Source organism: Coenobita brevimanus, chromosome 74, assembly GCF_032717465.1.
Source record: "Coenobita brevimanus isolate Jiangsu-jjx chromosome 74, ASM3271746v2, whole genome shotgun sequence".
Taxonomy (NCBI): domain Eukaryota; kingdom Metazoa; phylum Arthropoda; class Malacostraca; order Decapoda; family Coenobitidae; genus Coenobita; species Coenobita brevimanus.
In genome coordinates, this window is record NC_137027.1 from 33513722 (window position 1) to 33541253 (window position 27532).

Sequence of the window (27532 nt, forward strand, 5' to 3'; positions counted from 1 at the left end):
ACATAGTTGAGTGGCAGAAAAAGACAATACAAGGGCTCTGCATCCTTTATGTAGTATTTCTTTGTGACTAGCATCGTATTCTAGTTTCTGCTGTTATAACTCAGTATTCAAGAGGGAGGAATGGCAAGTTTAGGCCAATGTAGAATGAACAGAATACAGTAAAGTTGCAATACATGTCCACTTTCATCATTCACTATCAGGATAATTTATATTATGAGTTGAAGAATGTCATTTTTCCTTGTAGTCAAAAGACATCTACCATATCCTAAACTGACTAAGTTTGGGAAAGCATATATATATATATATATATATATATATATATATATATGTATATATGGTGGCGACCATCATCCACTCACTTGATGTAGTGCTGCCTACTTCTTCCTTATCCTTTATCATTTTTTTTCTGTGCCTGCCCTTCTCTCTTCCTATTTTTCCCATCTTTCGTGTCACTTCTTATTGCTCTTCTTTCCTTTACAGGTGGCTTTACATTGAGTGACAAGCCAATTGGTTTCCTGTAAGCCAAGAAACCATTTACAACGCTGGGTGGTAACCATATAACCAACCCATACGTGCTCCCTATGTGTCAACAAGTGGGTTTGGTGGAGGGTTAGTGCCCCTCCCCATAAAACCAATAACTCAAAGTCAAATGGCCACCCCTTAAGGGATTATGGCATCTGGCAATAGATAGATAGACAGACAGATAGATAGATATTTACATACTTAAACGCCAAGCTCAGTTCAGAAAAAAAAAATAGACCTACAGTATGCCCTCTAATCTTCTGAGCAACTTTATAAACATCTGCTGCAAATCAGCTTTAATTCCCTGAGAATATTCGTGTTTGCCAAAATTTAAAATTGCATTTCATACAGATGCTGCCATATGCCAGGTTAGGTGAAAATTACTGTATATCTTTTTTTTTTTTTCAGAAATTTATGTCAGAGCTAAGTGCAGCTCACTAACTTAAAATTGTAGGAAAATGACATAATCTTTTGATGGAGTTTTGTAGGAATGTAGATTTTTTTTTTTTTTTTTTTTACTGAAAAGGTTAGCTAGAATATTTCTAACCCCTGAAGGTGAAGAATATTTCTTCTGTTAGCTGAGGTGACAAGAATCAACTGTTGTTAGCCAGAATAAAGGAAAAAATAACATTTTTAGGCTGAAGGAATTAATATGGTTGCATCAGTAATGTATTGCGTCATGGTACCTCAGTTTTGATGTTAGTTACACTACATTTATAGGTAGCTATTTATTATTGTCGTACGAGGCGACTAAAAGGGTTGGTGGTGGTTTAGTGCCCCACCCCGTAAAAAGAACCAACTAAAAAAGCGAATAAAGCGCCTCGGACCCGGACGGACCATACGTTGACGACTAAGGAACGGACAAAGGACATTCTTAGGGTGGGAACATGGAACGTGAGAGGAGTGAATGATGAAGTGAAAGAGAGAGAGATTGTTCAGGTGCTTGAGGATGCAAAAGTGGATATATGTGGATTGACTGAAACTAAATGGAAAGGTGAAAGGGTGAGAGAATGGGAATATGGTGTAGGTATATGTGCGGGAGTCAGTGAGAATGACAGGGCAAGAGAGGGAGTATGTCTGATGAAAAGCAAGAAGTGGAAGGAGAATATAAGAGAGTATGGAACAGTGGGTGCAAGGATTGTATGGGTGAGGATGAAAGTAGGTATACAAGCATGGGCGATTGTATGTGTGTATGCTCCAACAGAGGATCAAGTGGCAAGAGTGAAAGATGAGTTTTGGGCAAGAGTAGAAGCAAGTATGGACAAGTTTGAGAGGAGCGAGAGAGTGCTGTTGATTGGAGACATGAATGGCAAAGTTGAGAATGTACGAGTGGATGGAGTGGTTGGTCAGTGGGGTTTGCCAGCTGAAGTAGATGGGAATGGTAGTGCTTTGGTGGACATCTGTGCTTGTAAGGGGTTGGCAATAGCCAACACCTACTTTCGGCATAAGATGATCCACCGGTATACATGGAGAGTAATAAGGAGGATGGATGGTGAACTTGTTGAACAAAAGGCAATGATAGACTACGTGTGTGTGGATGAGCGAATGAGAAGACAAGTGTTGGATGCAAGAGTGTGGAGAGGGTGGGGGAATGGAGTCTCGGACCATCACTTAGTGATGGCCAAGGTAGAGCTGCAAAGAAAGTGGTTGAGGAGGCAAAGAGGAAGACAGGAGGAAGCAGCTCCTGTGAGAAGAGTGGAGAAATTGCAAGATAGTGAAAACCCCCCTACCCCCCCTGGGGGTAGGGGGGTTTTCAAGAATACTCCCCCAGTATCCCTGCTTGTCGTAAAAGGCGACTAAAAGGGTTGGCGGAGGGTTAGTGCCCCTCCCCGGAAAACAACTAACTAAAAAAACAAACAAGAAGCCTCGGACAAGCACTGACCAAACGTTGACGACCCAGGACCGGACAAAGGACTTGGTAATGTGTACATGGAATGTAAGAGGAGCGAATGATGAGGTGAAAGAGAGAGAGATTGTCCAGGTGCTTGAGGATGCGAAAGTGGATGTATGTGGAATAACTGAAACAAAATGGAGAGGAGAAAGTGTGAGAGAATGGGAGTATGGATGGGGTATATGTGCAGGAGTAGATGAGAATGAGAGGGCAAAGGAAGGAGTGTGTATAGTTGTGAGTAAAAGATGGAAGAAGAGCATAAGACAGTATGGATCAGTTGGGTCAAGGATTGTGTGGGTAAAGTTGAAAGTTGGAATACAAATGTGGGCGATTGTGTGTGTGTATGCGCCAACGCAAGATCGTGCTAGAAGAGTGAGAGAAGAGTTCTGGACAAATGTGGAAGTGTGCATGGAAAAGTTTGGAAGGAATGAGAGAGTGTTTTTGATCGGTGATATGAATGGTAAAGTTGGTAATGTGAAGGTGGATGGAATAGTTGGTGAGTGGGGTGTGCCTGCTGAGATAGATGAGAATGGGAGTGCGTTAGTGGACATCTGTGCTGGGAGGGGGTTGGTAATAGCCAATACCCTCTTCAGGCATAAAATGATCCACAGGTATACATGGCGAGTGATGAGAAGGGTGGGTGGTGAACTGAATGAAAGGAAGGCAATGATTGATTATGTGTGTGTGGATGAAAGGATGCGAAGATGTATATTGGATGCAAGAGTTTATAGAGGTTCGGGGAGTGGCCTTTCTGACCACTACTTGGTGGTGGCCAGAATTAGGATGCAAGTAAGATGGAGGAATAGAAGAAGGGAAAGACAAGAGGAAGGAGTAGTTGCAAGGAGAGTGGAAAGGTTACAAGAGGATGAGAAAAAGGCAGAGTATAAGAGAGAAGTGGAGGAACGATTGGGCAAATATGAATTGGAGCAGATGGGAGACGTGGAAGGTGTGTGTAAGATATTTACAGAAGAAATATGTGCAGCATGTGATGTGGTGTGTGGAAGGAAGAGAAGACGGAGGGGGGTGCAAGGAACAGCGTGGTGGACTGAAGAGGTGAAACAGGCTGTGGCACAAAAGAAGAAAGCATACAATGAATGGATGAGAAATAGGGCGTAGAAGAAGTTGAGAGGTGGAAGAGAGAGTTATATGTGGAAAGAAAGAGAGAGGTGAAAAGTTTAGTAAGAGAGGGTAAGAAGAGAGTGGATCAGGAATTTGGAAGGAATTTGAGGTAAAGTGGAGGGACTGTAAGAAAATGTTCTGGAGAGAAGTGAAAAGAGTAAGACAGGGTGGAAGTGAAGTTAGCAGGGGAGTGAAAGATAAACATGGTAGATTATTAGTGGAGAAGGGAGAAAAAGTGAGCAGATGGAGAGAACACTTCAAGGAATTGTTGAACGTAGAGGATGGAAGTAATGCGAGTATAAGTGGCTGGGGAATGGCTGGGAGAAGGAGGGAGGTGAGAAGACAGGTAGAAATCAGTAGGATAGAGGTTGTGGAAGCAATGAAGAAAGTTAAATCGGGGAAAGCCCCAGGAATTGATGGAGTGTGTGGTGAGATGCTGAAGCATGGGGGAGAGATAGTAGTAGAATGGATGTGGAAGATGTGCAGATTGGCCTGGGAGGAAGGTAGAGTCCCGGAGGATTGGAAGTCAGGTATAATTATTCCCTTGTACAAAGGAAAAGGGGAAAAAGAAGTGTGTGGTAATCATAGGGGCATTTGTCTTCTTAGTATAATAGGAAAAGTGTATGGTAGGATACTTATAGACAGAGTTAGAGAAAGAACAGAGAAATTAGTTGGAGAAGAACAGGGAGGCTTTAGGAAGGGGAAGAGGTTGTGTAGATCAGATATTCATTCTTAGATCTTTAGTGGAAAAGTTTCTAGAGAAGGGAAAGAAGTTGTATGCGGCTTTCATGGATTTGGAAAAAGCATATGACAGGGTGGATAGACAAGGATTGTGGAAAGTGTTAAGAATATATGGAGTAGATGGGAAGTTGTTGAATGCTGTGAAGAGTATGTATGATGGTGCTAAGGCTGCAGTGCGTGTGGATGGTGAACTAAGTGAATTTTTCTCTTTGAAAGTTGGTTTGAAACAGGGATGTGTCATGTCTCCATGGTTGTTCAATCTGTACATGGATGGGGTAATAAAAGAGGTACAAGGTTGGGTAGTGAATGTTGGAGTGGCCCTGGTGAGAGAGGATAGTGTTTGGAAACTCCCTGTACTGTTGTTTGCAGATGATACTGTGTTGTTGAGTGAAGATGAAGGGGAGCTGCAAGGCTTGGTGGATGAGTTTGAGAGAGTGTGTAAGAAACGGAACCTAAAGGTGAATGTAGGGAAGAGTAAAGTGATGGTCTTTGAGAGAGGTGAAGTCAGTGAATGTATAGCGAGGTTGGATGGTGAGGAATTGGAAAATGTGAGTACGTTTAAGTATTTGGGTAGTGTGATGAGTAAGGATGGAGGTTTGGAGGGTGAAGTGCTTGAAAGGGTACAGCAGGGAAGAAAGGTTGCTGGTTCCTTGAAAGCAGTGATAAGAAACAGGGAAGTGAGCATGGAAGTAAAAAAGTTACTACATGACAGTATTGTGATACCAACTCTAACGTACGGAAGTGAAGCTTGGACGTTGTTGGAAGGACACAAGTCAAGAGTGAGAGCAGTGGAAATGAGTTATTTAAGAGGAGCTTGTGGAGTCACGTGGAGAGACAGGCTGACGAATGAGGATATAAAGGAGCGTTGTGGTGTTGATGTGGATGTGATAGGAAGCGTTGTGAGGAACACACTGAGGTGGTTTGGCCATGTGGAGAGGATGGAGGGTGAAAGACTGACGAAGAGAGTGTATGTGAGCGAGGTGGAGGGTGGAAGAGGGAGGGGGAGACCGAGGATGAGATGGAGGGATGGGGTGGAGAGGTATATGAGAGAGGGGGGTGTGAGTTGGGAGCAGGGTAGTGAAATGGCGGGGGACAGGGCGACTTGGAGGCGATTTGTTTGTGGCCACCCCAAACGGGATTGAGGCGTCTGGCGATAGATAGATAGATAGATAAGAGCATAGTGGAAGAAAGATTGGGAAGGTATGAGCTAGAGCAGATGGAAGGGGTGGAAGACGTATGTAAGATATTCACGGAAGAGATAGGCGCAGCGTGTGAGGCGGTTTGTGGAGTGAGGAGGAGATGTAAGGGTGTGCAAGGGACAGCATGGTGGAATGATGAGGTGAAACGAGCTGTGGAACAAAAGAAGAAGGCATATGGTGAATGGTTGGTGAGTAGAGGTAGGGGAGAAGATGAGAGAGAGAAGAGAGAGGTATATGTAAGCAGGAGAAGGGAGGTTAAGAGACTGGTGAAGGAGAGTAAGAAGAAAGTGAATGAAGAGTTTGGGAGGAATCTGAGTGTGAAATGGAGGGAGAGTAAGAAATTGTTTTGGAAGGAGGTAAAGAAAGTAAGGCAGTGTGAAAGGGGAAGTAACAGGGGAGTGAAAGATAGGAATAATAGATTGTTGGTGGAGAAGAGAGAGAAATTGAGGAGATGGAAGGAGCACTTTGAGGATTTGTTGAATGTAGAGAGTGAGAGCAGTGTGAGTATAAGTGGTTGGGGAATGGCTGGGAGAAGAAGAGATGAGAGGAGGGAGGGAGAGATCAGTAGGGCGAAGTAGTGGAAGCGATGAAGAAGATTAAGCTGGGAAAGGCCCCAGGAATTGATGGAGTGTGTGGTGAAATGCTTAGGTATGGGGGTGAGATTGTTAAGGAGTGGATATGGAAGTTGTGTAGATTGGCTTGGGAAGAGGGAAGGGTTCCAGAGGACTGGAAATCAGGTATAATTGTTCCTCTGTACAAAGGAAAAGGGGAGAGAGAAGTATGTGGTAACCATAGGGGTATTTGCCTTCTTAGTGTGACTGGTAAAATATATGGTAGAATACTCATTGATAGGGTTAGGCATATGACAGAGGAGCTAGTTGGAGAAGAACAAGGGGGATTTAGGAAGGGAAAAGGGTGTGTAGATCAGATATTTGTTCTAAGATGTTTAGTGGAGAAGTATCTAGAGAAGGGAAGGAAAGTGTATGCTGCCTTCATGGACTTGGAGAAAGCTTATGACAGAATAGATAGGCAAGGTATGTGGAAGGTATTAAGAATATATGGAGTGGAGAGGAAATTGTTGAGTGCTGTGAAGAGTATGTACGAGGGGGCTAGGGCTACGGTGCGAGTGGATGGTGAGCTGAGTGAGTTCTTTGATCTCAATGTGGGACTGAAACAGGGGTGTGTGATGTCTCCATGGCTGTTTAATATATATATGGATGGGGTTGTAAAGGAGGTGCAAGGTAGGGCAGTGGATGTGGGGCTGGCCCTAATGAATGAGGGTGAGATTTGGAAGCTTCCTGTGTTGCTGTTTGCTGATGATACAGTATTGTTGAGTGAAGATGAATGGGAGTTGCAAGGTTTGGTGAATGAATTTGCGACAGTGTGTAGGAGGAGGAAGCTGAAAGTCAATGTAAACAAAAGTAAAGTTATGGTGTTTGAGAGGAATGAAGTCACAGAGTGTGCAGTGAGGTTGGATGGTGAGGATATGGAGAATGTGAGTGCATTCAAGTACTTGGGTAGTGTGATGAGTAAGGATGGAACTTTGGGGGATGAAGTACGTGAAAGGGTACAGCAGGGAAGGAAGGTTGTTGGTACACTGAAAGCAGTGATGAGAAATAGGGAGGTGAGTATGGAAGTTAAGAAGTCAATGCATGATGGTATTGTGATCCCTACCCTGATGTATGGAAGCGAGGCGTGGACCTTGCAAGAGGGGAACAAGTCAAGAGTGAGAGCAGTGGAAATGAGTTACTTGAGAGAAGCATGTGCAGTGACGTGGAGGGACAGGTTGAAGAATGAAGAAGTGAAGGAACGTTGTGGGGTAGATGTGGATGTGGTTGAGAAGATTAGGGGAAATACACTGAGGTAGTTTGGACATGTGGAGAGAAAGGAGAATGAAAGACTGACTAAGAGGGTGTATGTAGGTGAGGTGGAGGGAGGGAGAGGGAGGGGTAGACCGAGGATGAGGTGGAGGGATGGAGTTGAGAGGTATATGAGGGAGGGGGGGGTGAGTTGGGGGGAGGGTAGTCAAATGGTGGGTGACAGAGTGACTTGGAGGCGTTTTGTCTGTGGCCACCCTTTGCAGGATTAGGGCGTCGGGCTATAGATAGATAGATAGAACAAAGCATTTTAAACAGAGTACATTAAAAAAAAAGAAACTATATACAGTATCTGTCTAACTTTAGCCATGCATCTTAAACCCAGAATGAGCGATCCTGTCCTCTGCCATCAAAGTTCCCCCCCCCCACCCTCTCTAGTCTGCTGACACCACCCTCCTTCATATACCTCTCCACCCCATCCCTTCATCTCGTCCTTGTCTCCTCATCCCCTTGTCCTCCTCCACCTCTCTAACATACACTCTCCCAGTCAGTCTTTTTCCATTCTGTCTGCATGGCCACACCACCTGGGGTACTTTTCCTGACACCACAGCACTTCCACTTTAACACCACAACTCTCCTAAATTTTCCCATTTGTCTTTCTGTCAGACCACAATAATCCACACACTCCTTCCAGGTAACTGATTTTCACTTTTCTCATTCTTGACTTGTGCTCTTCCAACAAAGTCCTGGCTCCATTTCCTTACATTATGTGGGGATTACAGTGCTGTCGGTCAACAGTTCCTTTACTTCCATTCTCACCTTTCTGTTATTACTGCCTACAAGGCAATACCATATACTTGCAACCCTCCTTTCCACTTATACCTTTTTTTGAACTTCCTCCTCTTAAATCCTGCCTTTGCTCATCTCACTACCTAAATATATATATGAATGCACTCATGATTTTCATATCCTGACCATTCAGCCTCACTATGTCATCTGTAACTTCACTCCTTTAAGAGGCCATAACTTTGCTTTCTGCTATATTTACTTTCAAATTTCATTACTTACAAACACTTCCAGACATTTTCACAAGGCCTTACAACTCCGGCCAACTCATCCACACTTAACAGTACAGTATCATCAGGAAATAGTACAGGCAATTTTCATTCCCTGTCATCTCTCCCAGAAGATACTTCAGCATCCACTGCCCTGCCTTATAGATTTTTTTTTTTTTTTTGTACCACCATCCTTATATACTGTATACACAGTATGTTGAACAGCCATGGAGACATGGCACATCCTTGTTTCAGTCCAGCATCCAAATAAAATAGTGTATGCAGTGCCATGAAGAGTGAATGGGTGTATAATCCAGTTTACAGGGCAGTCTGTTGATAGTTCTCATACTTTGCTTTTCCTGTTTCTCAGTTTTAAACATCCCATTTTTTAGCAGGATATTAGGTTAGGATGATGATAATTTCTCATAAGGCCTAAAATTATTTCCCAGTTTAATGGTACCATATATTCTTTGAAGCAGAGATGTAGCTATATTTACTGTTTGACCATTTTCTGCCTTATGATTGGGAAATCTTCACATAACACTGGTAAAGAGAGGGGATAATCCAGCACAGTGTTATGTAGTACAATACAGCACAGTGTACAGTAATACAGTGCAATAATACAGTACAGTACTGTACACTACAATGTAGTTCTTACATCTTTCGACCTGTCAAAGTCTACTAGGAATATCCTTTAATTTTTAACAATACCCAATTCAATCCTGAATCATCTTCTAACATGCTTGGGGTTTAATTTTCTCTGGATTTGTCTTGGAAAGATCATATTGCCTCTCTTGTCAAATCTGCTTCCACATTTGTTAATTTTATACATGGGTTTTATTCGCCTCTCTGTAGAGGACAACTCTCATGTATGGGGAGGCTCCCCACATACAGCTCTTCTCAACAATGTGGAGTCAAAGGCTTTTTGGCTCATTAATTCTCCTCTTCTTACTGGCTCTCTTCAGCCTCTACCTCTTTGCTGCTGTGTTGCATCTTTATCTCTTTTCTGTCTATTTCAGTGGTCACTGCTTCCCTAAACTGTCTGCTTGCATCCCTCCATCACTGCAGCAGCCACTACTTGTGAGGAGTAGACTGTAGCACCAGTCAAGCAGGGCAGTAATCCCGAGGTGGATGGAAAGCTGATAACAGGGAGTGCTGGAGCTCCTGTTTCATCAGCCCTCAGGACTAGTTCCTAACCATCCCCCTTTGCTGAACTTTTTCAGTGTCTCAGTTACACAGAGAGTAGGCCAGCATGCTCTCCAGTACAAATTTCTCAAACTACCTACACCAAACTACATGCACAGTACACACTACACTTCCTTTTCGAAAATGCAAAAAAATTATGGCGTCTCATCACCAAGCCTCGGAGTCCCCAGGGGGAGGGGGGACCATAAATGCCCCCACCATCCGCCCCTCTCCCGGTTACAACTCAAGGTGCCTGGAACCACTGTCTGACTCACTTTTTCTTCATTTCTGCAACATTCGCGGCCTTTCCTCTAACTTTCGCTCTGTTGAGCACCACCTCTCCTCCTCTAAACCTCACCTTCTTTTTCTAACAGACTCAGCTGTCTGAGGCAACTGACACCAAACCCTTTTCTGTATCCTCCTACTTTCTCTATACTCATTTCAAAGCCAAAGGTGGCTGTTGTGTATATATACGCAACGACTTACCTTGCTCTCGTGTTCCTGAACTCGATTCTTCTGAATTCTGTACTCTCTGGCTTTGGCTTTCCTGTCATTCTCTGACTAAATATATCTGTGCTGTTTACTTATCCCCTAGTTCTACTGACTATCAAAAATTCTTCAACTATCTTACTTCTACGATGGAACAAATTCTATCCATTTCTCCTTTCTCTGAAATCTCCATTCTAGAAGATTTCAATGTTCACCACCACCTTTGGCTCTCCTCTCCTTTCACTGATCCACCTGGTGGACAAACCTACATCTTTTCTATCCTTAATGACCTAGAGCAGCTTGTACAGCACCCTACCCGTATCCCTGACCGCCTTGGAGAGAGCTCAAACATACTTGACCTCTTCCTCACAACTAATCCTTCTGCTTACTCTGTTAATCTTTTCTCTCTGTTGGGCTCCTCCGATCACAACCTTATCACCTTAACCTGTCCTATCACTCCGGTACGGCTGTGGACCCTCCAGGGAAACGTCGTTTGTGGCATTTTGGAGCCGCGGACTGGGAGGCCCTCAGGCAGTACTTCTTTGATTTTCCCTGGAATGATTATTGCTTCCATGGCCGTGAGCCATCTGAGTGTGCCTTGCGCATTCTCTCAGGCATGGAAGCATACATTCCTTTCTCATATCCTTTGACTAACGCAAGAAAGCCTTGGTTTAATCACGCTTGTTCTAATGTTGTCCACAACAAGGAGAGGGCCTACGAAAGGTACCGGAGCCAACCCACCCCTGAATCACATCATCTTTACGTTTCTGCCCGGAATCGTGCTAAGTCTGTTCTTTGCTCTGCTAAAAATAATTTCATCCGTACTAAATGCTCTCAACTCTCCAACTCGAATTCTTCCCACTCCTTCTGGCACCTTGCCAAAAACCTTTCTAACAACTTTACCTCATCATCCTTCCCTCCTCTTTTCTAACCTGATGGTTCTGTAGCTATTTCTTCTACTGATAAAGCAGATCTCTTCACACAGACTTTCTCCTCCAATTCCACCTTAGACGATTCCAGTGCTGTTCCTCCATCACTTCCCCCCTCTGACTTCCTCATGGCTGACATTAAAATTTCTTCAGCTGATGTATTTTCTGCCATCAGTGGCCTCAGTACTAACAAGGTATATGGGCCTGATGGGGTCCCTCCTGTTGTTCTCAAGAACTGTGCTTCTGTGCTTACACCCTGCCTAGGCAAACTCTTTCACCTTTGTCTGTCAACTTGTACCTTTCCTTCTTGCTAGAAGTTTGCTCTCATTCAGCCAGTCCCAAAGAAGGGTGACCACTCCCAACCCTCCAACTATCGTCCAATTGCTTTAACGTCCTGTATTTCAAAAGTTTTTGAGTCAATTCTCAATAGAAAAATTTTAAGGCATCTTTCCTATCACAACCTTCTTTCCAATCGTCAGTACGGGTTCCGTCAGGGACGCTCCACTGGCGATCTTCTCACCTACCTTTCGGACTCCTGGTCATCCTCCTTTCGGGACTTTGGCGAAAGCTTTGCCATTGCACTTGACATCTCAAAGGCTTTCGATCGAGTCTGGCATAAATCTTTAATTTCCAAACTGCCCTCTTATGGTTTCTCTCCTTCTATCTGTGCCTTCATTGCTAGCTTCCTTTCTGGTCGTTCTGTAGCCGCTGTTGTAGATGGCCATCGTTCTTCTCCTAGATCTATCAACAGTGGTGTTCCTCAGGGCTCTGTCCTATCACCAACTCTCTTCCTTTTATTCATCAATGATCTTCTAAGCTGTACATCTAACCCTATCCACTCATATGCTGATGACTCCACCCTTCACCTTTCCATTCGGTTCCCGCAACGCCCATCTCAACAGTTACTTCAACAAACAAGGGATGAGGCTATGGCACACCTAATGTCTGACTTGGCTTGTATCTCTGACTGGGATAAAAACAATATGGTTGTATTTAATGCATCTAAGACTCAGTTCTTACACCTATCAACCCGACAAAATCTTCCACAGGTATACCCACTAATGTTTAATAATATTCAGCTTAATCCTGCATCATCCTTGAACATGCTTGTGGTTTCATTTACTCGGGACTTATCTTGGAAAGATCATATTACATCTCTTGTAAAATATGCTTCCAAGTGATTGGGTGTGCTAAGCCGACTCCGTTCTTTCTTTACCCCTGCACAATTGTTGACTCTATACAGGGGTTTTATCCGCCCCTGTGTGGAGTACAATTCTCATGTGTGGGGAGGCTCCCCACATACAGCTCTTCTCAATAGGGTGGAGTCAAAGGCTTTTCGTCTCATTAACTCTCCTCCTCTTACTGACTCCCTTCAACCTCTGTCTCTTCGCCGCACTGTTGCATCTTTATCTCTCTTCTATCGCTACTTTAATGGTCACTGCTCCTCTGAACTGTCTGCTTGCATTCCTCCTCCTCTACGACGGGCTCGTAGCACCCATCTGGCAGCAAACTCTCATCCCTTTTCTGTCCAACTCTCTAATGCAAGAGTTAACTGTTACTCCCAGTCTTTCATTTATGCAACAGGTCAACTCTGGAACTATCTCCCTCTGTCTGTATTTCCTGCTGCCTATGATCTCCAGTCTTTCAAACGCAGTGTGTCCAGGCATCTCAAAATGATCGGATCTTGAATTTGGCTCTCTATTGTATTTTGTTTTTCTCTTGGAGGGAACTGTCACTGCAGGCTCATGGCCTTTGGTTCCTTCTTCCTCGCATTAAAAAAAAAAAAAAAAAAAAAAACACCCATCTAGCAACAGTCTCATCCCTTTTCTGTCCAGCTCTCAAGTGCAAGGGCTAATTGTTACCCCTAGTCCTTCATGTATGCAATAGGTCAACTCTGGAACTGAATTCCTCTGTCCGTATTTCTGGCTACTCATGTTCTCCAGTCTTTTAAGCGCAGTGTGTTGAGGCATCTCGAAATGAATGGATCTTGAATTTGGATTTCTGTTATCATATTTTTATTTCTTTGTGGAGGGAACATTTGTGGGCTTCTGGCCTTTGGTTCATTCTTCCTTGCATGACAAAAAAAAAAGAGTACAATGCAGTTTAGTGCAGTACAACTACAGCACAGTGTGATGCAGTACAGTGTGTAATGCAGTCAAGTACAGTGTATCATCTACTCTTAATCTCTGTCGTACAGTGATATCTTATTCTCTTCAACAAGGAGAGTTTGTTTTCACCCCTGTTTGTTTGTTAGCTTGTTTGTCTGTTAGCAGGATTACTCAAAAAATAAGAGAGAGATTTTGACCAAATTTGCTGGATAGATATCCCATGTCTTAGGGAACAATCAGTTAACTTTTGGGACCAATCCATATTGTATTACAGATTCTGGATCCGGAAAACACTTCTTACGAAACCCTAACCCATTATGAAGAGTGATTTGAAAATTACATTGCCCTTGTCGGAGAGATGGGCTCTAGTGCGTGCCCCTCAAGTTTTATTTTTGTTGCTTGTAGATAATATTATTCAGCTTTGGGGAAATATCTCTTAGTAAAGGGGCACCTAGAAAATATCTTTGCTAATCCTTTAAGCAGTAACATCCTCATTGTATTGTGGTCTTGCTACTGCCAGATTGTCTTTATTCTCCTCTTGCTTTCTCCAGATGCTTGTATTCATCTTAAGGAAGACCTCATATAGTGAATGTGTTCATAATCGGTTCAATACTTTTACCCTCAGCGTGGTATTTTTTGGCTTGAGGACAATGGGGGTGGACTGGGACTACCTGCAGGGGGTGGCCCTGGACCCCGAGGACTGGGGAGAGGCAGAACTGGAGCAACTGTATCAGGTTAGGCATCACTTATATACATGACCATTACAGCTAAGAAAAACAGAAGACTTATTGTATACAAATATCAATATGTGGAGAAACTTAAGGGAGAGAGAGTGTGTAGTCTAGGAATCTGAAATTAAATACCTGTATAGGGAATACAAAGGTAGAGTGGACATAATCTTCTTGGGTGGAGTAGACAGGATCCTTATGGGATATGCAGGAAAGGGTTTGATAATACCTGTAACTCCATCATACATGATGTTTTTGGAGGATGGGTACTTCAGAAGAGTAGCAGTGTGAATGGCTGTCTGCAAAGACACGTATTATGAGTGTGCCATGCTCATGGGATATTGTGTGGTTCAGCCAGAGTTGAAAGCTGTTAGGTAGATGTAGGTAGAGCAACTCTTCACTGAGTTGTACAGAGCACCACAGGGTATAGAGGAAGCAGTTCACTTGGTTGCTGCTAACTTTGGCCATGAATATGAGAATATTCAACAGAACAATGTTGCTATTATATAACTCATAAAGTTGGCATCCTGCAGTCAGTGATATGTACATAATCATATGACCATGGGTACTGTGCACTTGAAGAATGATGGTGGAAGAAGAAAAAAGGTAAATGAATGCCATTTTGGACTGAATTACTAGAGGTGTGTAAAACACATCATTACACCTGCTGCAAGTTACAGAGATGTGTGGACAAATGTACTTTACTTGTTGTCTGTGGAGGTTTGTGTCCTTATACTTCTGTTTTTACTTTGATAAGTGCACCCACCTCACTTGTCAAGTATGGTTTTGTACTGAAACAAATTATTACTGCCAGTATCAGTCATGTTTCATAATGGACAAATGTACTGTACTTGTTGTCTGAGGAGGTTTGTGTCCTCATACTGTACTTCTGTTTTTACTTTGACAAGTGCACCCACCTCACTTGTCAAGTATGGTTTCATATTGAAACAAATTATTACTACCAATATCAGTCATGTTTCATGATGGCCATCACTTATGCATTATAGTTATCAGCTATACTTTATAACTTCATAATTAACTCGCCCCATCCCGACGTTTTCTGGGCAGTGGTACGCCCCAGTCCCGATATTTTTGGACCTTTTTTTCTTTTTGGCTCAAACATCCGCTTTTGGTGAGAAACATCAAAAATTCATAGAGAAATCGCTCACCTGAGGTTTAAAATACTCGATCCAGGTAGGAGTACCTCCTTACTTTACAAGGTTTTCTATCAGGCTGGCTGCAAAGAAAACGAGTTCTGTGGGAGGATAACTATTCTATACCACCCATAAATGGTATTTATTTATTTATTTGGTACGAATTTATATGTAGTACGAAAGTATATTGGTTTTCAAGCAGTAATATAGGCATTATAAGCATTGTTTCACTCACTAACTCATCACCATACCAGACCTTTTTTTTGCCACATTACCTGATTATCATTTCTGACTGTTTCTTCCTCTAATGCTATGTAAAGTTTGTCCTCCACATTGTCATTGATTGGGGAATCACTCTGGCCCTGAATTTTGTACCGTGGCATGACATGGCTTTGCTGGCCAGGTCACTGATAACAGGTGAATTGCTGAGAAAAGGTCATGCAGAGGGGGGCGGAGGAGGTCATGCCGGGTAAGGCATTGTCCCTGCCTGGCATCTTGTAGAGGAAGGTGTCCCGTGTATACGTGCCAAAAATCACTCGCAAAAATTGAAAATTGTGCAAATTAGGGACCTTGCAATGTTGCCGCGTTAATTTACGTCTCCGGGATATGAGTGCACATCATGTGAGGACATGAATTCACGTCTCCGGGACGGGGTGGGTTAAACTAGTTCATTATGATATACAGTACAGTACTACAATCCTACATTAATTATGGTTAACTCATTCTTTGTATTTTTTATTGCAAAATCACTCCTGGTTGGGTTAGATTTGAACTTAACCTTTACAGTAATTTGGTATTAAATAACAAACAGTGTCACTACATGGTTAATGGAAACTTTGTTCAGAACCAGAGAACTGAAGGACAATTTATTCAGAAGTTTGGTAATGAAACTATCAGTAGGGTTGTGTGACCTGTATATGTGATCTTCCTGTTTAATTCGTATGCAGTGTGTGTGTGTGTATATATATATATATATATATATATATATATATACAGCAATCCCTCCAATATCCGATGTAATAGAGCCAAAGGCATGTCCGGATAGTGATCCTGTCCGGATATTGGGCCCCAGCCTCCTGGACTTGTACTTATGGACCCTAACTCAGAAAAACACCTATACAACTCCCTCTGGACATGCATTGCACCTATCTAAGACCCACATCACACCAATAAGGGACACAAAAGATTGTAATAAATGCAAAAGAACCATAAAATGAGGTTTTAGAGGTGAGTTTATACAATATTAAACATACTGGGTACTTAAAACAAGTTTCTGGCTCCTGGACTGGTTTGAAGTGCCAGTTTGCAGTCCACAGTTAATCCTTTGCACTCTAAATTCTAATTTCTTAACACTGCACAGCATTGTAAATTCCCATGTGTTCTAGTGGCGAGGTATTGCAGTTTATTCACTGTTTATTCACAAAAAAACAAGCACCTGTGGCTTGCATTGCTATAAGCATCTGCTCTCGATCGGAGTTAGGCTGTGACTGTTGATGATGGTGGGGTAACAGAGTTGCCAGATCACAATGCCCACATTACCAAACTCCTCAGTTTTCATTACCATTTTTAACTTTCATTACCAAATTCGTAAAGCTAGCATCTATTCTTCACTAATTATATACACAAGTGGAAATACATGTAATCACTTTTCTTATAATTAACAGCATGTTTATTATCACACTATATAGGCTACCAAATTAATCAGAGAAAGCAAACAATCCAACATCTCCATCATGTGTATCCTCATACATGTGAAAAATCCGTTTGGTATTGTATTATTTTGATTCATTACCGAACGAATTTGTCATTACCAAATGTGGGCCAATTTGGTAATGAAAAATACCAAATGGCAACCCTGACAGGGAAGGGGGGAGGGGGGAGGAAGGAAGGGGTGAAGGGACCATGGTGTAACAGCTATTCGGCGTCATGCAGCAATTTCAAATTACGGGTGGGAAAAAAGTCAGACTTTTTTCGAATTTTTTGCGTTTTTTTTGCCCATTTTGGGAATATTGGATCCCGGGACGAAAATGTCCGGTTATTGGGGATGTCTGGAAATTGGACATCCAGATATTACAGGGATTACTGTGTGTATATATATATATATATATATATATATATATATATATCTATTGCCAGACGCCATAATCCCGTAAGGGGTGGCCATTTGACTTTGAGTTATTTGTTTTATGGGGTGGGGCACTGACCCTCCACCAACCCACTTGCTGACACGTAGGGAGCACGCATGGTTTGATTATATGGTTACCACCCAGCATTATAAATGGTTTCTTGGCTTACAGGAAACCATTTGGCTTGTCACTCAATGTAAAGCCACCTGTAAGGGAAAGAAAAGCAATAAGAAGTGACACGAAAGATGGGAGAAATAGGAAGAGAGGAGGGCAGGCAAAGAAAGAGAAGAATAAAGGCTAAGGAAGAAGTATATATATATATATATATATATATATATATATATATATATATATATATATACAGTACATCCCCACAGTACGCGAGTTCCGAGTACACAATCTCCCGTGTACGTGAGGACCTTTTTTTTTTTTTTTTTTTTTTTTTTTTTTTTTTAAGTGTATTTTGTATTAGTATGCGAATTGAACTCCTTGTAAGCGAGATGGGGGGCAAAGAGTGGCCCAGAGCCGGGGTTACCCCGAGTACGCAACATTGCCCCCCCAAGAAGTGATAACGGTTACTTACCCTCCGCCCACCTTGTGAAGTCGATGCTGCTCACTCGTCACGTGATGCCCTTATGCGCCGCTTGGAGGGTGGTGAGGTGAGAGTCTAAGCAGAGGGTACACTCGCTGTCCCAGGTACGTCCCTGTGTACTCTGAGGCTATTTTTTCTGGTAGCCAGGACGTCTGCCCCCTCCTCCAGGAAGAAGTGCATCACCCATGCCATGAAGATGCAAGTCATTAGGAAGAAGGAGAGTGGGAAGGGTAACACGGCCATTGGCAAGGAACTAGGCTTGGCAGAATCGTCCGTGCGAACTATATGGGCTAACAGGGAGGCCATAAAGAAGACTGTGAAGACATATGGGATGGCGGCATTGGACGGGAGAAGCAGGCTGACCAACCAGGCTGTAATTCTTATGGAGTGGTACCTGGCTACATTTATCCTGAGGAAGGAGAAGGAAGGAATTCCACTGAACGGGCACTACATCAGAGACCAGGCCAAGACTTTTTACAAAGCTGCAGCTCTGAAGCTTGCTGAAAAGAAACCATTTAAAGCCTCCGTGGGATGGCTTTGCCGCTTTTTGAAGAGGAAGGAGCTACATCACATTCGCCTCATGGGGGAGCGTGCATCAGCGGATGAAATGGTGGCAAGGGATTATCCAGCCATCCTAAAGGGGATAATCAATGAGGGTGGCTACAGCAGGGACCAAATTTATAACATTGATGAAACAGCTCCATACTACAAGGCCATGCCGAAGTGTACTTATATTAGTGAGCAGCACCGCCAGGCCCGGGGCAGAAAAATCGACAAGAGCAGGATATCAGTCATGTTTGTCGTGAACTTATCAGGCTCACACAAGATGCGTCCTGTTTGGTGCATACTGCAACACACCCCAGATATTACAAGAATCTGCACTGCATAGATGACAGCGGGGCATACTGGTACAGCAGCTCCAATGGTTGGATGACAAGTAGCATCATTTCCGAGTGGCTGTTGTGGCATTTCATCCCCGATGCCAAGGCAAAATCCTGGGAACTTGGCATCCCCTTCAAGGTGCCTCTCATCCTTGATAATGCCCCAAGTCATCCAACCTGGCTAGCAGACCTCAGCAAGGAATGCAAGATCATTTTTCTGCCCCCAAGAACGACCTCTCTCATCCAACTGCAAGACCAAGAGTTGATTGCAACGGTCAAGCAGCTATACCACCAATGCCTCTACGATCACCTCCGCAGCAAGACCGACAGCTGTGAGGAACTGCAGGCAATTCTTGACCTGAACACAGTTGGGAGTGATGTCATGGACGCCGAGGATGGTTTGGACTCACCACCCATTTCACCTGCCTCATCCTCACCACGCACAGCACCCGCACAACCAACTTCAACTCCTGAGAAGACTATTATGGCATTTTGGCGGTCATTTAACCTCAAGGATGCCATCAGTCTCTTGTTGTCCTCTTGGGCAGATATAACCACTGCAACAATTAACCATGCTTGGCGCCTCCTCTTACCGCACTTGTGTGAAATCGCACCAGGAAGTGGCTTTCAGACCCTGGCCGCTGCTGAGGCAGCCACTCTCACAAGTGCACAAGCTGTGCCCGGGTTTTAGGCCATCTCGCTGGAGGAGATCAGGGGTTTACATTTGGCAGCAGCAGAGCAGGATCCCCAGGAAATCGTGCAGCGAGTGGATGAGACCGACGCATAGCAGATCGCAGCAGAAAAGCCAGCAACACCAGTGATGGAGAGTGAAGATTTGTACATGATGGAGATCAGCTGGGTACTGTGTGCCCTTGATAAATTCAAGGAAGAATTCAAGGACATCGAACGCTCTCAGTTGCGAGTGGAGGAGGTGATGTCTTCACTGGACAAAATCTTCCGCTACTACACCGACAAGTACAACCAGGAAGTAAACAGACGGAAGCAAACACTCATCACCCATTACTTTCGGCTTGAACAAAGTGAGGAATCACTCCCTTCAACATCAGAAGAGCCATATCCTGAGGAGGATCAAGAGACTGATTCGATGTCTGAGGTGTCAGAAATAAACTTAGAAGGGTTTATGAACGAAATGAGTGCATTAGCTAGTGAAAGTGTCGAAAGTGCTGGTGACGAAAGTGGTGAGGAAGGTGGTGTGTCAGGTGATGTGGTGGATGATGCAGGAGATGCACGCTAGGTGCCTCATCCTGCCTCGGATCCTCTTCTTACCTCCATCATGCCTGTTGTCCTCTTGGGTAAAGGTGAGCAGCCATATTCTTGTTGGTTTAATTAAGCCATATCCTTGTATACCTAGTAAAGCCATAATCTTGTTGGTTTACTTTATCATAGGTGATATGTCTTAAATAGTTTCCTTGTATAGTACAATACTAAGGTCTGAAAGGCGTCTCAAGGGTTGCCCATGAAGGGGGGTGCTGCCCATATGTAATTTTTCCCATAACTTTATGTATTCACAGTACGCGAATTCCTAGTACGCGACGTCCTTTGCCGCCCATATGCTCGCGTACTATGGGGATGTACTGTATATATATATATATATATATATATATATATATATATATATATACCATTCACTTAGATGCCCATTTACTCTTACACATGCCTCGCTAGTATCATAAAAACTCCTGATGGCACTTAGCAGCTTACCATCTACACTGTGCGTGTGCAAAACCTTCCACAATCCTTCTCTGTCTGCTTTGTTTTATGCTTTTTCCAGATCCATAAATGTCATAAACACCTTATAGTCCTTCTCACTTGCCTTCTCCACTATGTCTTACTGCAAACATTTGATCCACACGTCCTTTGCCCCTCGTATTGTTATTCCTAATATTGGATTCCAGGTAATGGCATTTTCATAGGGTGCTTATGAATCATGTGTCCTAGGAAATAAATTGTTTGATTGATTTGCTTGTGAGGTGGAACTGAGCATTTTCAAGGCTTTAACCCTATCAGTGTCTTTTTTTTTTTTTTTTTTTTTTTACCTGAAAGGGATAGCTGTAACTTTCATTAACCCTAGAGATTTTTTTTTTGTTTTTTGTTTTATCTGGAGGGGATAGTTGTAGCTTTCATTCACCCTTTTGCTGCTAGGGTACTTTCCTGAACTAAATACAGTACAACAATATTTTCCGGGAATAGAAGTAAAATGTAAAAACATTTCATGGGAATGATGAATTGATGATGAATGAGTGAATGTGACCCATTTTACTTAGCAGTCTGTTAATAAGATTCAGCTTGCCCTATTTTTTGGTGGGAAGTAGGATTAGTCTAGGGATGATGGTGATGTTGATGATGATGATGATGATTTTTATCTTTGTAATGATGCTACTGATCCCTCCACAGGCCCTTGCTAGCATCACAAAATTGCGAAGCCGAGACAAAACTCCTGAGAAGCTGGAGATGTTGTTTACCCTGACACAGGCTGTCATGATGGCCAAGTACACTCAGGTCAGTTCTCCCTGCCTTTACCCATGCTAGCCTGATTTTTTTTGTCATTGTTTTATAACCAACGTAAATTGTGCCTCATATGAAGCTTGCAGCATTTCCTGTGCACACCCTCATTGTGCCTCACACAAGGTCTGCAGCTTGGCAAGGGTTTAGTGTGTTTGCTTGTTTTGTTTGCATATTTATTCTTGTCAGTATTATTTCCTTTCAGTACTACATATATTCTTTGAATTCACTTTCTTTATCATTTTTTATTTGCCTCTGTAAAGAAAGTTCCCACGTTAGGATCCATTCAGAACTCTATACTGTATTTTATGCTACAGGCCTGTATGCTAGCAATGTACAGTACAGTACTGTATTTATATATAGTGATCCCTTCGATAATGCAGTTATTCTAGGGATTTTGTTTTCAGTCACAAATAGTTGAAAGTGTTTGTTAATGCAGTGGCAGCATCTGGACCTAGATGTTTGAGATGGGACAGTAGACCCTCCAGAACTGCGTTGATGACGTATGAACTAAGTACCCTACTGTGCAAGTGGAGGACCCAATTATAAAAATTTGATGTATTAACCAGCCATCAGGCCTGATCCCAACTTACCCATTGAAGACTCTCTGTGACCTTAACTAGACTGCTGATATCCTTCCCAAGGGCAAAGCTTACTGTCCAGGGGTAAAACAGACATAAGACAGCAACACTTAAGAGGTTTAGAAAATAAAAAAGTGGGAAACTAACCCCACAGGCAGTTTCAACCTTCAAGGACCCCCTTCCTGAGCATCATTGCATATGGGGCATACTTGTTCCATGTAAGAGATGCCCTCATTAGCATTTTTTTTTTTTTTTTTTACCACACAAGGAGATTCCATGCATGGTGTTCCCATGTATCCAAAAGTGTCATCAGTGGTGAAAGGAGGATGTTTTTTGGTATTCACCTGTAACTGGTGGATGCTTTTGGTGATTTTCCTGTTTGATGGAATGGTTGATTAGGACTAAATTTGGGGTAGTTTTTAAGTATATTACAGTGCATTTTAGGAGATGATATTCTGTTTTTGTTTGTCTGTAAAGTTTTACATGTAGGCAAAGGACTGGTAAGAGATAAGTTGATCTTGATAGTATGCCAGAGTTGTATCCTGTTCATTTTGTGATCTGTGGCAGACAGGTACAATAGGCTGACTACTTGCTGTAGTCAGTTGTTGATTTCTTGAGAGTGTACCAGATGCAGGCGTAACAATGCATTCAGAGTTGGGACAGTGAAAAGGAGTTTGAAACTCTTCTGTACTGTTGTCTCATGAGTAATTTAGTTAGTGCTTTAATCTAGGATGCTGAATAACTCGGAGCTGCCTAGCTTGGGCAGTTGAAACCCATTATGGTAAGGCTAGTGTGTTAACCTATCTCCAGTCTGACCCCCACTTTCCTCCTAAGACCCTTGCATGGCCAAATATGCTTATTGATGTGCTCTCCAAGGACATACCCTATTATTCAGAGGTAAAACAGGCATATAACATTGCCATTTGAAAAAGCCATAAACCAACAATTATAGCACAAATCTTGACTTATTTTGACAGCTGGCTTTATGTGAATGGGGGATCTGAGGCTGAGGAGTTAAGACTGGGGCTGGCCTCCAGATCCTCTGTACCTCCAAAGGTGGTGGATGTAGCAGGACACCTCTCAGTCACTTGCTTTCTTACTCTTTATGTCTGTTTATGGATTGAAGTTTGTGTGCCAGATATCACTGTATGCCAGATTTGAAGCTTCAGAAGGGTTTTCCACAAGGCTTAGGCCACATTGCTCAAGTTAAAATAGGGGTGCTAACCATCCACTCACTCAGTGTAGTGCTGCTCTCGGCTGACTGCCCTTTCTGCTCTTCCTTCCATCTTTCCTTCCGTCCTCTTCTGTCTTTCTTTCCTTCATTCTTTCCACTTCCTTCTGCCTACAGGTGACTTTACACTCCCTCTTCTGTCTTTGTTTTCATCATTCTTTCCTCTTCCTTTTGCCTGAGGGTGACTCTACACTGAATGACAAGCCAAATGGGTTTCCTGTACACCAGAAAACCATTTACTATGGTGGGTGGTAACCATATAACCAAATTATGGTGCCTGGTGGTTTAGTGGGTAATTAAGGTGCTCCAATTGGAATTAGCCGGTGAAGGTTTATATCCAAGGAGTGGTTGGGGTTTATTGCTCACGTAGTGCCACTCAGGGATGAGTGAGGCTGGTCGCTCTTATCTTAAATGTCAGGATCAATCTGCTTAGCCCAGGGCTCCTGCGCTCCTTGTGGGGCAATGTAGGATTAGATGACAATGATGATGATGATGACTGAGGCATGTATAAGGGTAAATGGGCATCTAAGTGAATTGTTCACGATCAGCACGGGCATGCAACAGGACAATGTGATGTCCCCATGGTTATTAAATACATATATGGATGGGGTGATGAGAGAAGTTAAATCATGAGTAATGAAGAAAGGAATGACATTGGTAATGAATGGTGATGGATGGAATATCTCAAATCTGATGTATGCTGATGATGCAGGACTACTTGCAAATACTGGACAAGAGCTTGGTAGACTAGTGCAGAACTTTGTAGATGTCCGTCAGCATCGTGCTGTGAGAATAAATGTAGAAAAGAATAAAGTAGTCATTACTGAGAGAGAAGGTGACTCCCAGTGTGATGTTATGGTGAATGGAGAGAGACTGGAACTGGCGAGAGTTCAAATGCCTGGGTACAGTAATAGACAAGAGAGGAAAATATGCAAAAGAAGTGGAAAGTAGACTTACACAAGGAAAGAAAGTAGCTGGTGCTATGAAGGCCTTGATAAGAAACAGAGGCTTGAGTGTTGCAGCTGCACGAGGCTTACATGAAGGAGTGTTAGTGCCAACTTTAATATCTGAGTGTGAGACTATGATTTGACATGAAAAGGAAAAATCAAAGGTAAGGGCAGTGGAGATGGGACTGTTGAGGAATGTATGTGGAGTACAAAGAGTGGATAGGATACAAAATAATATGATTCATGAAAGATGTGGAATGAAGAAGTCTGCGGACACCAGAATTGAAGACTGTACTGAGATGGTATGGTCATGTGGAGAGTATGGATGACAACAGAGGGGTGAAGATATATCTGAGCAAATTTGATGGAGGGAGGAGGCAAGGTAGGCCAAGAAGGTGGAGAGATGTGGTGGATGAGTTTGTGAGGAAGAGAGGTTTGGAAGTTGGTGAGGCTAAGGGACTGACAAGAGATCGAGCTGGCTGGATGAATATTGTGTGGAGAAGCGCATGACCAGGGATTTGGCACCCCTTTTTAATGTGACAACGTGAGGATTGACTCTTGCCGACAGGTATATATGAAACTACAGTATGTGGTGAAATCTTTTGGCTTATCAGATGGAGCCAAGATTCCGTGGACTTGAATGATGAGTGAATAGAAGCATGGCCCATTGACTTGGGCAGACTTTGGCTGTCTGGACGCAGCTACTCCTCACCCCACCATAGGGTGGGAAAGGAGGTTGGGATATTGATGTAGCAGGTCTAGACAAGACTTTCATTTTTTTACTGTACTGGTCTCATGACTAAATTTAAATAGTTGAAGTGTATCACCACTATCAGAAAACTCATATATGGCATTCAGCTGTTTACATTCCACACCATAAATGCATATCATTGTCAGTAAACTCTCCCTGTTTATTATGAATACCCATTCCTTTCTTTCTTTCTTTCTTTTTCAGTCTTTCTTCATCATCTTCCTCTCATATTCTTTCATAATCCCTGTCAGTTTGCTGTCTTCTTTGTTGTCTTTCTTCATCATGTTCCACCCTCATTCCTCCTTATTCCCTCCCTGTTACCTCTGTATGCACCTTACATGTATTCTTTTCTTGCTTTGTCATGTTCTCCTCTCATTCCTTTTTCCCCAGGTGTCAGCACTGGAGGAAGAAGTTGGACATCTGGCAGAGGAGGCTGGTCGGGGTGAGGCTCGGCGAGAAGCACAGCTACAGGAGGAAATCACCCGTCTTAGTGCTCGCCTGGAGGGGGACGGCCAGGGGGAGGGCGACATTGCATATGTGAGTTGTCCTGCACTCAGTACCTGAGGTTGTCTTGCACTGAGTACCTGAAGTTGTATTGCGCTTGGTACCTGAGATTGTCTTGCACCGAGTACCTGAAGTTGTATTGCGCTTGGTATCTGAGGTTGTCTTGCACCGAGTACCTGAAGTTGTATTGCGCTTGGTATCTGAGGTTGTCTTGCACCGAGTACCTGAAGTTGTATTGCGCTTGGTATCTGAGGTTGTCTTGCACTGAGTACCTGAAGTTGTATTGTGCTTGGTACCTGAGGTTGTCTTGCACCGAGTACCTGAAGATGTATTGCACTGAGTACCTGAAGCTGTATTGCACTTGGTACCTGAGGTTGCCTTGCACCGAGTACCTGAAGATGTATTGCACTGAGTACCTGAAGTTGTATTGCACTTGGTACCTGAGGTAGTGTCTGCAAAAAGTATAGTGACCGCCATAGAAATCAACGGGAAAAAGTGCTCTGAAGTTTTTTGCGGTTTGCAGCCTAGTCTGGTGACCGACCAAAATTGTCGTATGTCTGGCAACACAAAGACACAACGGGAAAACAAGACTACCTTCGGTTCCTGCCTCAGTCTCTTTGAGATGCTTTGAGAGTCCATTAGTGCTGCGTACTTCCTTACTGCTACCCCCTATTTTCACTTGTTAGCTCGTTGGTGCTGCAGTTTTTGCACCAATACACCTAGATGGCTCCAACTGACCTCAGTGCTAAAGAAAAGGCTTGGATTTTGGCCTGGAAGGCTGAAAATATGTCATTAAAAGAAATAGCAAGGCATTCGGGCCATAGTGAGAGCACCATCCGCTGCCTGGTTGCTGTGGCATGTGCCCTTCCTCCCAACATTGTACCACCAAGAAAACCAGTCCCTGGGAGGCCAAGGAGGACTTCTAAGGGCGCAGACAACCTCCTGAGGCGTGAAGTATTGAAGGATCAGAAAGTCACAGCTAGTGATTTGAAGAAAGGACACCTGAAACTGCTGGAAGTAGTCTCAGAATGAACCATACAGCATCAATTGCAGAAAAACTTCGTCCTACCCACATTCAAGGCTGCCGAAAAACCTCTCCTTTCGAATCCAGTGGTTAAGCAGAGACTTGTGTTTGCATGCAGATATAAGGACTGGACTGTAAAACAGTGGAGGAAGGTGCTTTTCAGTGATGAAAGCACCTGCAGATGCATAAGTCATGACCAGGAAGGATCAGACGTCCAAGGAATTCTGATCATTACTTGCTTCGTTATATATACAATGAAAACTGTGAAACGTCCTGACAGTGTGATGATATGGGAGGCGTAGTGGGTTGTATTTTCTACAGAAAAATGAGGGAATGAGAGCTGACTGATATGTGCAAGTGCTACAGGATCATATGCTGCATTTTTATGAGGCGCATGGGTGTGACACATTTATGCAGAATGGTGCAGTATGCCATGAGGCAAAAAAAGTGATGACGTGGTTAGGTGATCACAATATTCAGCTTCTTGATTGGCCTGGCATCTCCTTGGATATTAACCATGTCGAGAATTGCTGGAATTACATGAAGAATCACCTGGTAACCTGCAACATGCCATCTCTTCCACGCCTCATCCATGAGATCACAGATATGTGGTGCATGGATATGGACTTTGAATACCTCAAGAACCTTGCTGACTCCATGCCCAGGTGCCTGAAAAGGGTCATAAAAGCAAAGGGGAATAAGACCAAATACTAGAAAGTGAGGGTAGCTTGATTTCGCTGTGCTATTAATGAGCACAATGATAGGTACTGTACCATGATGTTTGTGTGTGGGATGGGGGGGTGCTCTATACATTTTGTGGACACTGTACCTGAAGTTTTATTGCACTTGGTACCTGAGGTTTTCTTGCCCTGAGTACCTAAGTTTTCCTGCACAATACTTAGTGCCTGAAGTTGTTTTTACTTTGTACCAGAAGTTATCCTGCTCTCAGCACCTGAAACTGTCCTGTGTTTTGTACCTGAAGTTGTCCTGTGCTTAATATCTGAAGTTTCATGTATTTAGTACCTGAAGTTATCTTGTATTTAGTACCATATCAGAAAATGTCCTGTGCGTGGTACCTGAAGCTGTTTTGCGTTCAGTACCTGAAGTTGTCCTCTTCATCCTGTGTTCACTATTTAAGGTTGTCCTGTGTTTATTGCCTGAAGTTGTCTTGTGCTCAGTATTTGATGTTGTCCTTAATGGCAGAAGTTGTTCTGTGCTCAGTACCTAAAATTGTCCTTTGCTCAGTACCTACTTTTCCCTGTGCCTGGAACACTCAAGAACCCTAAAAGCTATCTCACCTTTGCTGACCTGGAGGCGGCCTGGGTTCTTTCTGGACAGAGGTTCACCCTAACTAGCAAGTGCAAATCGTGCTCAAATACATGTTTTGAACCTTCCAAAGTCTTGTAACCAGCTATTTTGATATTTTAGGCCAAAA

General features: G+C 43.2%; 1 protein-coding gene across 1 annotated transcript in view; it reads left to right on the forward strand.

Annotated features, from left to right (window-relative positions):
* The first annotated feature begins 13705 nt into the window (after window positions 1-13705).
* Window positions 13706-27532, forward strand: part of LOC145407820 (centrosomal protein of 290 kDa-like) — a 119270-nt gene continuing 105443 nt past the window's right edge. The window contains exons 1-3 of the mRNA XM_080278677.1: window positions 13706-13789; window positions 20952-21056; window positions 24960-25106. Coding sequence (XP_080134803.1) covers window positions 13706-13789; window positions 20952-21056; window positions 24960-25106 — 336 coding nt within the window. The remainder of the gene's footprint in view (window positions 13790-20951; window positions 21057-24959; window positions 25107-27532) is intronic.